This window comes from Cygnus olor, chromosome 5 (genome assembly GCF_009769625.2).
Source record: "Cygnus olor isolate bCygOlo1 chromosome 5, bCygOlo1.pri.v2, whole genome shotgun sequence".
Taxonomy (NCBI): Eukaryota; Metazoa; Chordata; class Aves; order Anseriformes; family Anatidae; genus Cygnus; species Cygnus olor.
The window spans coordinates 55,327,251-55,340,594 of record NC_049173.1 but is presented as its reverse complement, the minus strand read 5'-3'; the positions used below and the strand labels follow the sequence as shown (position 1 = coordinate 55,340,594).

General features: G+C 37.4%; 1 protein-coding gene across 2 annotated transcripts in view; it reads right to left on the bottom strand.

The window, feature by feature from the left end:
* Window positions 1–826: 826 nt before the first annotated feature.
* PRMT3 (protein arginine methyltransferase 3) overlaps window positions 827–13,344 on the bottom strand; it is a 57,889-nt gene continuing 45,371 nt past the window's right edge. Inside the window, exons 13-16 of one of the 2 annotated variants that reach the window (XM_040558697.1) lie at window positions 11,004–11,054; window positions 10,726–10,813; window positions 9,709–9,759; window positions 827–1,513 (exon numbers count right to left, since the gene is read on the bottom strand). In XM_040558697.1, coding sequence (XP_040414631.1) covers window positions 1,404–1,513; window positions 9,709–9,759; window positions 10,726–10,813; window positions 11,004–11,054 — 300 coding nt within the window. In that variant the 3' untranslated portion in view covers window positions 827–1,403. The remainder of the gene's footprint in view (window positions 1,514–9,708; window positions 9,760–10,725; window positions 10,814–11,003; window positions 11,055–13,344) is intronic. The other variant, XM_040558698.1, reaches the window with a different exon arrangement.

The following is a 13,344-nucleotide window of genomic DNA, read 5'->3' as shown; positions in this document are numbered from 1 at the left end:
GCCTAGAAAATTATTTGGATGTCAATTAGTAAGCTATGTGTTTCCACAGAAAAGGATAAAACAGTGTAAGATGAAATGAAATCCACAGGTCTGTTTTCAATTGAAAATGTTGAAGCTCTGTAGCGATTGTGACTTCCTATTCAACGACCATTTCGCTGTGGAAAAAAAAAAGTGCTGCGTTGCAGGAGAATTTCAGCTTTTGGAATACAAGTTTGCACTTTTCTGCCAAATTAGCATAATCGCTGATAACATTCTACTTATCTTTAGTTACAGGCATAAGAGTTACACAATATAGAATTACCCAAACTTTAAAGAGCAGACTCCAAGGGGAAAAAAAATGAATTGTTCTCTTCTTAGTCCTTTAAAAAAATCTATTTTTTTTAACAGAAGTTTGGAGATCAATAGCAAAACTGTCATTTGTGCTTCTTGAAATGATTTTTGAAACAACAACTTAAAAATTCCATAAAAATGAATTTGTATTCAATACAAATACGTGTACAATACAAGCACATTAACTGCTTATGGTTACACTTGGTACAAACTCAATTGCAGTTTGGTGTTTAAACATTGTGACACACACATCAATCCTTGACTGTTCACAGCCACTTTCTGTAACCAGCCAAACAAAATCCACTGTTGCAGCACCTGCCGCTATCTGTTCATAGTATTTTCCATAACACTGATAAAATACACGCTTCCATCCACCTGTGCTCCAATAGGCTACTATGGAAAAAAAACCAGCCACAAATAAATGAGCCATCACTGGAGAGATGAAAGAATTTCCAATTAAGTGGAAAAAAAAAAGGAAACAGGCAACTGCGTTATACAACATACTCGGATCATTTATTTAGATAAATGTAACTGAAACGTGATACAACTTTTTAATTATAGAAGTGTAATAAAAATAAAGTCTTTGTTGCTGCGATCCTGCAATTGGAATCCAAATTTATTCCCATCGGGATTTTCCAGCTACTGCTGAACTGCTCTGGCACATCATTTAGCTTTTTTCCTAAAACAAATTGCACAAGGATTTTGCTTACTCGTTAATGGTAAAATTTGCCAGCTGGAGAATAAAACAATATTCAGAGATAATACTCACTGCTCCTCACAGCAAGACTTTAAAGGCATTTTTCTCACCAAGCAGTCTCATCAAACTCAAATCCAGCTTTTCCTTCCTTCCCCCACATCCCGTGAGACACAGCAGAATCTCACTGTGTCACCAGCTGCCATATGCCACTGCAAGAGCATCCAAACAGTACTCTCCTAGTTCCAGGTACGCTTTTCATATTCTCATGCACATACAGAAATCCAAGAGTTTACCATTTTTGGATATTTAGAAACAGTTATCAACTCTTCAATCTAACAGTTATATCTGACATTTCTCAAAGCTATACGCAGAACTTTCACTGAAGGCTGTAGGTCTGCTTTGTGTCCTTCACCGAAAGAGTTATAAAGAGGGATCGCGGATCTTTTCTGTTTTTGCGAACTGTTATCTTTCCTCTCAGGGCCTCCCCTGCAAGAAAAAAGAAAGAAATTACTGTGCATAATTACTGTGTATTACGTGTATCCTACGTAACCGGACAGATGCATTACATATGCTTATGTTGTACAAGAAGCTGCTTCCAATTAGTCAGAATTAAACAGGTCTACAAAGGTTTCTTATACGTTTCCAAAGCTCCAACCAACGGTTTTGAAAATGAACGTACGTTTAAGTGACTGCAGTTAGACCTGGTGAGGTGCTGAGTTATGTAGATGCTTTCTCAGTTGACCCACCCAAAGAACCAATATGACAATTTTACCTGTGAATGGGGGAAAAAAAACTTTGTTTCACTTGTTTGCTTATGAACAAGTGAAATTCAAAGGCTTGGACTGCAGAGAGGCAGAATGGATCTTAATTTTTTATATCTGACAGTGTGTCAGGTTTTTAAGTAACGTCATGTTTATGTCAGAAAGAAATGCACCATTAAGCCAATAGCATTAACATTTTCAAGGAAGGTTTCTGCAATGAAGCGCTCAAGCAAGAGACTAATTTTGAGGTCAGAGGACTTTCACCTTGTTGGGGGTACTCCCAGAATCAAGCTATCTTACTCTGTTTGGTGGCTTTCAATCAGATACTCTAAGGTTTTGTTAAGGCTCGAACTTATCTGCAAGTTCCATGTCACTGTGAAAGCTCTGGAATTACAAATTCTGTTCGGGCAGTCTAGCTCTGGCCTTATGAGCATTGTACAAGTTGCATTTTTTTTTTTTTTTTTGGTATTGAGCGAACTATACATTGGCGAATATTCTAACACGTCAAGAAAGAAAACCACTAATATAGATATTGTCTCACACTGTAAGGAAATAGGACCTATATGGGCTTTTTAGTTCTTTTTCAAATGAGCTTAACAAGAAGCTCTCAATTCACAATTCTCAGCTCGCAATTTCACAATGCTTTTGCAAAGATTGTTGCTTGCAGATATTTAAAAAAATAATTAATAAAATCCCGATGTATTTTCAGTCCTTAACAAGACCTGTAATTTCAATTATATTTGTAAATACGTAAAAAACCCACCGCTGAGCCATCTTATACCATCACTTGAGAAATACAACAGCTGCATTTAAGCAGATGATTCTACAGAACACCCTATAGCAGGAATGACCCAGGCCTACAGCATCAAGTTCTCTGCTACTCTTCTATTACACTCCACTCCATCCATCTCCAACCCTCACACCAGCCACAGCCACTGTTACTGCTTTTCTATCCCACTGGATACCAAGTACTTCCCAGCTGTTTCTTAATGTGATTTTAAAACCAACTATTCATGCCCTGTTAAGAGGGTATTTTCAATATTCTTACTGAAAAAAACAAAAAAAACAAATAGCAATTCCAAAACCGGGCCAGTTTTCAATATGTGAGATTTTTAGCTGTCTCCTTTTGACATGTTACTCAGTTGCATACAAACAAAGAATTGACACAAGATCCACTTTATTAAGCATCACAACAGAAAAACCTTTCCAGCAAGATTAACTGTGGTAGCAATACTGTATGGGACATCCAAAAGCTCTTCTGTTTGATAATTTAACAGTTGCAGATTTAGCTTCATTCCTGTGCAGCTTTATTGTTAGGACATAAGTGACTGATACAACACCATGTGTTTTGCAAAGAATTGAAAGAATGTTTTCATAGTTTACTTTGACAGATCTGACCAGTACATGAATAAATTAAAGGGAAAAAAGCATTATAGCCCCTCTCCAGCTGGGAATCTTAGGGTAGTTTCAACACAAAGACTTCCCAAACTGCATTGCAAAATGAATTACTTGGATTATGTTAACATTCTGTAATACGGAATCTGTTTGAAATTGTAAGAAGACTAAAAAACATCTAGGAACAGAATTAAAATCTTCTTCTATCAGCCTGTAACAGTCTTATAATTTAAAGCATTTTAATACAAAACAGTACAATAAACAAGGTAAAAACGTAAATATAATTTCAAAAATTACATTTGACTTTACAGAACAGAACCCTCGGATTCTGTTTCTAAATGCACTTAGTGAAATGAAGCTGTCCCTTTTTCTCAGCTATTTCTTATGCAGTAACCACATTAAATCTGCCTTTCTAAACAGTCTTTTCTGAGGGCTGAACCAAGCAACAGCAGTGCAACCAAGTAACAGAAAGACAATTCTGAACAATTAATCAATGTCATGTAGATATAAAATGACTGATGTTTTTTCACCGTTCTGCTGTCCTATGAACTGCCTGGAGGAAGCTGTCTGGGGGACTCAGCTGTATCACCTTGCTCTTATCACGCTCAGCTGAATGCGAGTAAACTACACAGTGCCACTGCAGTTTGATTAGGACAAAACTGAATTCATTACGACCCTCTTCCAGCATTTTTATTAGCCTTTGGGGAGTCCTGAAATTCGTCCCACAAAGAAAGTGAATTCAGCAGAACCGCCGCAAAAGCTTGCTAGCGCAGGGTAAAAAATGCATCCCTACTTCCATACTGACCCACTGCCAAGTACCACACATCCTATTACCTGCTCTACAGTACTCCCTGTGTACATTAACTCTGAACACCCAAAATAGTTGATTTTGGTTTTGACTTTTATCATCAGTGTAACTGTAACTAACATTGTTTAGTTCTGTGCAACACCATCATCCATAGGGCAAGTTCTTCAGATCAGATACCTCTCAATGCAAGAGCCTCTGTCACTTCAGTTATTTCCAGTATTTTTCAGTCTGTAACCTGACTCACCTGAAATGACTTGACTGAACCCAAAGATTGCGCGCAGTCTCCTGCACACATACCCTTAGCATCTATGCAAAGCTTGACATGATCCATAGCAATGAACCTGTAATGCTTCCTGCCCTTTAATACAGCTTGGTGCCCTCTCACTTTTTGATTATGAAAAAGATTGAACGAGTTAATGAAAGCAGCTAGCAATCAAGATCTCTCAAAGTTTGTTTCTTTTCTTCTTGTGGAAGACCTTTATGAAACTAACAGCAAGCCAAGTATGAACATACTCAAAGCATTGTTTTTTCTGACCCCCCCCTTAAAGCTTAACACCTTTGACTTCAAAGATCTCACTGAAATTGTTTCAAAGAGAGCTCCTATAAGACTGCAGTAGACTTGGGCTAAAGACAACTTCCAAACTGCCGTTGAGAAATATCTTTTACAAATTCCTGCTCTGAGGTTGTGACAATCCCCCACATTTTAACAACCACAGGCTTTACGGGGTAGTCAGATTTGCCTTAACAGTTATATACCAGTGCATTTTGACACCTCTCTTCAAGATAAGGCTGCGCTCACTCGAGACTGACAATTTAAACATTATCTCGTTTTCCACCCCAGTTTAGACACACTGGAGTCACCATCTTAAATAACATTGAGGGCTAGCAAGCAACTGTAAAAAACAAGTTTTGAAAGCATTACTTTGGATGAGTTGGCTAGGAAGCAGTTTCTACATACCGTCTATCTTTAGAAAACAAAAAAGAATGAAAGACAACTGATTTGTTGCAGAACCAATAGCATTTTCCTTAAACTCAGTAATTTATCCTTAATCCCCCCATCTAATTAAACTGCAAGCACCTGCAGCTGTACACAAACGCTCACCTTCCCATTTGACCATGTCTCTTTTTACTGCATCACCAACCCAGTAATTTCCAATGAGCACTTTCTGTACTGAGCAGAGCAATACCAAAGTCAGTGATGACGTCTGATCTGTGACACCCTTCTTACACTGGCCAGTTAGTTTGATCAATTAAGCAGTTGTTTACTGATTCCTTTCTGTTATAGCCCCGCTCTGAAACTATACTGAGGTTCTGTCTGTACCCATCATATACCCTAAGCATTTTCCTTGGCAAGTTTTCCTATCACTTGTTCTTTCAACTCTGCAAGTCAAACCACAAACTAGGCACCTCTGAAGAAGGCTATACAGCCTGCTGAGTCAGTTAGGACAACCTTGTATGGCTGCCTAAGATAACATGTACACCCCACACCTGGCCGAGCAGCGAGATTCCCAAAACAGATCAGGTACCAGAAATACTCGCCAAATGAAACAAACACTGAAGGCCCCCTCCATGGTCCTCCAACACGTAGAGTTGTACGAGCCAAAACTAACTCACCTAGAAATAGTCTCAATTCACTACATTTTGAAATAGAGATCCTGCGTTGTGTATCCTATCTCTATTTTCCTCTCAGCAGTTGCAACAAAATTCTGAGAAAACTAGGTTCTTCCTGCCGTACTCATCACATCCCCTTGCTGTCTCAAGAGCATGCAAAGGGGACCACACAGAATGGCACAAGAAGCCCCTGTAACTTTTCCTATATAAATACTGAACTTTTACTAACTTACAGTGAGATAAATAGGCCATGAGAAGAGACTCTCTCCAATTAGTGCCTGATGTACACACAGATGTTTCTGCAAAGTAAGCAGGATGATTTCAGGATGATTTTAATCAGATTTCAGAAGCTACATCATAAGACATGCAAGATCTAGTCAGACCTCAAAAAAGTTTTAACAGTTACTAATTTTTAAAAGCAAGCAACATCATTGCAACTGTAGACAGGCAAAACAAACAGTAAAATCTTAATTTTGAACCAAATGATCCAACTGGGATACATAATATTGAAGTATTCCAGTAAAAAAAATCAAAACAGATTATTTGTGCCAGTGTTTTTTTGTTGTTTGTTTGTTTTTGATAAAAAACTCTCCAGGTAGCCGCATCAATGTTTTCAAGTTTGTAAACTTACAAACAACTACCCAATTGTGGAGACTGGGGAGTTCAAGATAATCATGGATTTTACAGGGGCTTAGTCATATGCATTCTTCAGTTTCACTACGCAAGCCCCTTTTAATTCCACAGACAAACAAATCAAGGTTTTATTTCCACTGCAAGGCACTATCAAGAACACAGAACGTTGACAATATGCTGTTTTACTGCTAATAGAATTTGCTCGCATACAGATCTGGGTTTTAACTTAACGCACTGTTACCAAACAGATTCTGTCACCCCCTTGAAATCATTCTTGTATGTGTTTTTATCTGTTCAGTAAACCCTTCGGTCAACCAAAAGAGAATGACATTCCGCATGTAATTTTCTGTTTATGAAACTTAGCAGCAATATCACAACATAAAATGGAAGAACAAGATCCATGTTTGGACCATTAATAAGAGAAAGACACGACTTTGGCATCTGAATTTCAATTTTTAAAATAAAGACTTTTTCAAGCTATTCAAAGGGCTGCTAAGTGAAGCCTTGTACTCCGTAGGGAGTCTGCAATACAATACTCGTCTGAGAAAAAACATTTTTCTGGCAATAAAATATCACCTGGCTTCTTTTTCTAGCTTCTTTATTTTTACTGCATGTTAAGCAGTTAAAGCCTATCCAACGTGCTGACGCTCTTTTTACTTCATCGCACATGAGCTTTAAGTCTCTCGTCACAGTCCGTGAGGACGAAAACTAGCTTTTCAGAATATGTTAGTAGCAAAAGATTGCCCTGTCCCCTAACTAAACCAAAATAAGCAAAAATTATCCATTAAAGCTGTACACAAACCTATCTATCATAGTTATGTATGAAACTGAAATTCAGTAGCAAATCCTATGTATTAATCAAGTGTAATTCTTACTGCTCCAGTCTCTATTAATTACGTGCAATTCTTATTGCTCCAGTCTCCAGATCTTTGGAACTAGGTTAAGTTTCTCCCATTTCCTCTCAGAGGATCTGCAAATCCTGCACACCTAGCACAGGCTGCAGCAGGAACGGCAACGCAGGGAGGATTAGTTCCACGCTGCATCCTTTGGCGTGTAATGGCTTCATTCTGTTATTAGTAGAAACAAGATCAAAATCACTTTTTTTTTTTTCCACGGATGAGAAAATAGAGCTACTTTTACAAAAAATAACATGGAGTCAAACAGCTGAAAAAAAATACATAGTTACCACAGTAGAACAAAGGAATTTTACCATGGCACAAAGTAGCATTTTTCTGTTAAATACCCAACAGGTTCAGATAGCTCTAAGCTCAACCTCTTTTGCAGAGCAAATCCAAATACCATCAAGTTTTATGACCAGATCAGGCATATCCCCAAAAGCTATAAAGCATCTCAAACTTGAAATCAGCTTTATTAGTCAGACTTAAAAACTTGAGGGAACCACTTTTCTTCACTGGGAAAGAAAAAAAATAAAAAATAACCTGCCTAAAAGACATGTTTTCAAAACAGGAAAATGTTTTCAAAGTATTTATACCAACAAATCCCTCTTTCACAGCTTATTAAAACACTGGAAGCAAATGCCACCACAGTAAGCTGGCCAAATATTGAAATAAGCAGCTGTCTCAATATTGGCTTTAAAAATGGAACAAAGCTTGCATATTCTGTGTGTCTGTTTACCTCCTCGGCTTTCCTTAACTGCATTATGACTGCGCTTCACTGTTTTTTAATCAGATTATTAAAAGATTCAAATGATATTAGTTCTATTTATTTTCCATTGTGCACTACGAGAAGAGATTGTCCTGGCTCGAACAATTTATTTGGTCTCAATTGGGTCTTTTTCATTGTGTCCCAGTGCCATAAATTCCTTATTCTAAGAATTTATACATAAGACAGTTGAATATTGGTAAGTACAGGGAAAGGCAAAAAAGCCAAGTCTTTCAATGATTCAAATGTGTTTAATCTAATATATTTACCATTTTCTTCAGCTAACTCACATGGAGAAAAGTCAATTTGAAGACAAAAAATCTCCCCAAAAAGCTAAATACTTGGAGTAGAGTTCAGTTCACCATGCAAGACAGAAACAATACATGGCCAAATGGTGACAAGTTGTGCTAATTTATCAATTAACTTCAGTGACAGACAAGAAACAGCTGGAAGTACAACTTTAGACATACTGCAAGACAGACTTGAGCAGTTAGTTTACCTGGTAAAACAGAAAGAGAAAGACTGAAGAAATCAAGGAATATGGTTAACCACGAATTACCAGAGATTAATAGTAAAAAGTCACTATTTTGAAAAGAATAAAAAACAAGAAAAGTTGAAAGATATGGAAATCTCTTTTTATTCAAGTCATGTTACTGTAAGAGATTTTTGGAATGATAACGAATCCAAGTCAGAAACAAGATGTTTTCAGAAGTCACCCAAATCAAGGAACATTCTTATATAATTATCAGGAAATACCTTCTTGCCCTGATGCAGTTACATCCTCCATGAAAAACCAAAATTCCACAGAAATTAACACTGAATTTACAAAGGAAAAGGAGATTATGTCGGTGTTTCTCTCAGAACCTTCTCTTACGCTTAAAATCAGAGAAAACTAGACTTCTATCTTCTATAGAAGATAAAAAGAGAACAGAAGAAGATGGGAAACGGGAACTTAAATAACTACTAAGAGAAGGAAGCAAGCAGAAAGAAAAGCACAGCAGCAACAAGATTTGGTACAGGAATAATTTTTTAAAATGTGAGTTTATAAAGAGGAAGAAAGAAGTTATGGCAAAAGTGATCTTGAAGGTCAACCGGGTTGTGTTCACTGCTTCAAAGCACATTGTTTCTGCAGTTATCTTCAGAAAGTCACAGCACCTAGACTAGAACTCTAGATCCAGACACACCTCCCAGTAATTTTGGGCATTTTGTAAATGTCAAATGATCTATGTAATATTAAATAACGAGCATATTCTAACAAATGTCATTGCACTCTAAAAAAATAAATCATTTCACACACTATGACATCGAAATATAATGAATTTCAGCAAGGAGACCTTAGCTAGCCTCATCTAGAAAGAGAAACTGAACAGAACACAAGCCAAGCACAAATGCACCAAAACACATGTGCATCCCAAGGATCTAAAAATATGCGAAGTAAAAATCATTTAAGAACTTTAACTCCAAGGATGAAAAAAAAGATTAGTCATATAACATAGTCCTTAATGCCTTCAGGAAAGACGCTCCTGCTAAAACGCTGTGATGGCTACTAGATGGATGAAGCAATCACAAAAGCTGTTTTAATTGAGGCTTGGTGCTGCTATCACCACTGTACATTCATAATTATCATCTATCAAGAGCAGACAATATCCCCTTCTACCTCAATACTCCTCCAAATCATCCCTAAACCTCTTGACCTCAATTTCTTTCGCAAGATCCGCATACGTTTCTGTGCTCTTTCTCCCCTGTATGTCTGGCCTATTTGTAAACTTTTCAGTTCAAGGCCATGGAATACTGTGAGTTAATTAACTGACCAGCAGAACTGAGCCCCATTGCCAGATCCTCTCTAGGTCCTTCCTGATAGTCTGTAAAGAAAAACAGCCCTCAATATGAGCTGAGGAGTTCAATAGTGGTAAGCACATATTTAGTAGATACGTAGACAAATAATGTGCCCTTTTTCAAGCATATAAATATAGCTATTTGACTTCCTTCGATTATAAACGATGACCCATGATGGTCATTGGACACACTTCTATGTTTATAAAGCAGGGAACGCTTTACTACTTGCACGGAAAAGTACTTTCAAAACTTACCAAATACAGTTAATTAAAACCACTAACATATCATTTTAATCTTCAAAACTTTACTCCAACAATTTATCATCTGAATTTTGGGTTATCCTGGCGACAACAAAAGCTTTGTTTACTTGTGTCAGACTCAAGATTGAACACATTACAGTAGTTATTCACTTCATAAAAGCGTTCAGCGTATCAAAATCACATCTCCCACACTTCAGTGGATCATGTTCATGGCTGTGAGCTCTTTAAAACCCTTTTCTATTTACAGAGTAATCCCACAAGTGCCAGGTACCACACCCATGCATGTACCTATACAAGAAATAGAGCATAGCTTATGAGTGGTACAAAAAATCCTATGCAATCATTTGATCGATATGATGCTTAAGAACGTAACTAACGTTAAAATTAAGAGAACCTTATTAACAGTGTTGCAGTCTTTCATCTCCCCTGTGCCAGACAGAAATCCTTTGAGACACCAATTCCTTATAAAAAACCAGTATGGAGCTACACATTAGACATATGCTCACTTAAATATACATGTGCAAACACATATATATACTTTTAACGTTGATTTTATAGAATACAGATACATATTTCCTACTGCTTTGCTTAAGCAAAGAAAGTTTTTAAACAGCAGCTGAAAGATGTATTTACTAGTTCTTTTTAACACACAATTCTTGAACTGTTTTACATTTAAATGATAATAGCAGTGTAACACAACCATTGTTGCACCACAACTGAATTTAAACATACCTGCTTCTACAGGAACTGGTTTCTCCAGCAGAAAAACTGTTTGTTTCCAGTGTGTTTTGGTACACCAGGGACCAGTTGAAAACAAGACCTGCATTGGAAGAGTTCAGGAGTTTCATTAAAGAACACCATTTTTAATACCACAATACATCAATCAATTACCAAGCACACATGCGTGTTTTCTACAACAAAACTCGCTGCCAAACACCTCGAGGTAGAAAAACCATACAAAAAAATCCTCATCTTTCAAGGCTGTTTTTAAAATCCATAACCCCACATACCTTGTTGTGACAATCCTTCTCAAAAAATATATCAAAATAACCAGCAACTGCCTGTAAAAAATAGGAAAAGGCAAATATGACAAAGGAGCAATAGTGACATTCGAGAAAAAGACTATCATGAATATATATGTATTTATTTATTGTGATTTCTGCTCAAGAATATTCAGCCTGCAATTGCACTTTATTACAAATCTAATCTTAGGCTAAGTTTCCAAAATAACCTCCACACCCTAACTACAACTGAAATTACACATGAAAAAGTACTTTTTTATACGTGCAAGCCCACAAGCACATAAACTTCAGTCCTTCAGTCCTTGTCATCTATAGCTTCCATGACCCTCACACTAAATAGACATACAAAATGAGGGACGTATTCACTCTTTGCATAGCTTAACACCATCGTCCATAAAAACTCGCTGAGAACAGAAGCAGAGCATAACCAGACAATGGATATTTTTCTTCCACTAATTACATACACAGATGAGGAAAAAGAATCACAAACACCTCATGCTGGCCCTTTCAGCAGTTTTTAATAGTAACTCTCCATAGGATTCCTTGGAACATTTGCTCTGTCCCTCCTGTCATCCCACTCCTAGCCTCAAAGAGCTTGTCTCTTCAGTGCATAATTCACTAGTGGGACTTGTCTTCCAGCTTCAGTAGGAAAAGAAATAGAAAGTATCTGCACACAAAAAATATACCCACACTATTAGTTACACAGCCTTTTAATGATGGCCTGCTTTTTTGATGAAAAAAGCCTTAGACTCCCAGAAGTTCAAAGAATTCAAATAAATTCCAAGAAAGAACTGGAAGATGTTAATAAAAGACAATCAGCTACACCATTTCAACTCTGAAATGCTATCCACGCTCACCTTTGCTTCCTACTGTCTCCTACGAAAAGGCTAAAGCAAATCTGAAAACGGACCCAAGGCAGTTAAGCTTTTCTACTCTGTCAGTCTGAAGAAATGACTCAGAACAGATATTTTGAAAAACTGCTACTATAGATGCTAGGGAACTTCAATCCCTCTGATAGCAGGATGACCTGCTCCTCCTGATAACTACGGTATATCCAAACAAGCTATCTGTCCAATTCAGTGATGGAAAGCCTGCTGCATGAACACTTACTGCAAATGGTTGTATCCTTCTTCCCACAGCAATAGTGTTTTTCTCTTAAGTCTATTAAAGTGGTTATTTTGAATAGTTACAAAGGCCAAGTTCTGCAGCATGCTCTTTACATCGATTCAGACAGATTGTGAAGAAAAAGATAAAGACATCAAACGCACTTACAAAATCACGGTAACAAAACAACTGAATGGCATCTGGCTTTATCATTACGTACTAGGTAATCTGAATGACAGCTAACCCATTCTGGTATTTTCCCTTTCCAGTCTAAATCCAGAACAGACAACACGGATGTGAGTACAACTTAAAGCAAAAAAAAAAAAGTGTTAAATTACTTGTGTTAGCTTTTCAACTAATGGCACTCTAGAGAAGCTTGGAAAGCTCCAAAACGAACCACGCAGATACTATGGGACCTTCGTGACAAATGAGCACCAGATGTTGGAAATGGTGATTCTTCCATCCCTTACATAAGGCCCTATCACTCAATGTTGAGAAACTCGTTCCCAATTGAATTACAGCCCTGTCTCTAACATTCCTTTTTCAGTGAAGATTGAGGTTTTGACAAAGTTTTTTTTATTGACCCATCAGACTACTTTTACTGATGCACCATCTTTTTGGACGCTAGTCAGACATCTCCGAAGCCGCAAAAACACCTCTTAATCATCAGGTCAATACTGTTGATATGCTTGCAGATAAAATTCAGGATAAGATTACTGGGAAGGAAAGATAAAGGTTGAGACAACAAAAATACATTAAGAATTGCGAGGGGGGTAAAAATGGCTTCCAGAGAAAATGAGACTATCAAGATACGCTTCCAAGCAAAAAGCAAAGACAGTGCCCAAAACTCCAAGCAGACATACCACAGTTAGGGGAAATACAAATAGCCATACGCTTGGCAGCAAGAAGTAACAGAAACATCCAACATGCCACCCTGAGAAAATGTCCCCACCAGATGAATATTTGGGGGGGATCAAGTTCAGGCTGAAAGGAGACTGCAGCTATAAGCAAAGAAACCATCCCCCTACTACCTGTTTCTTTCCTGTGCTCAGAGAAATAGGATTTTGTACACCTTCTGTAAATGACCAGGATAAATAATTACTTTATTCCTTACACTGCAAATGGAAAGAAAACATTGCAACTGAAAAAACTGAAACCTTGACATGGACCATTTAAATCAAGAGGTAGTAACAGTATTACACATCACAAAGACTATCTTACGCAG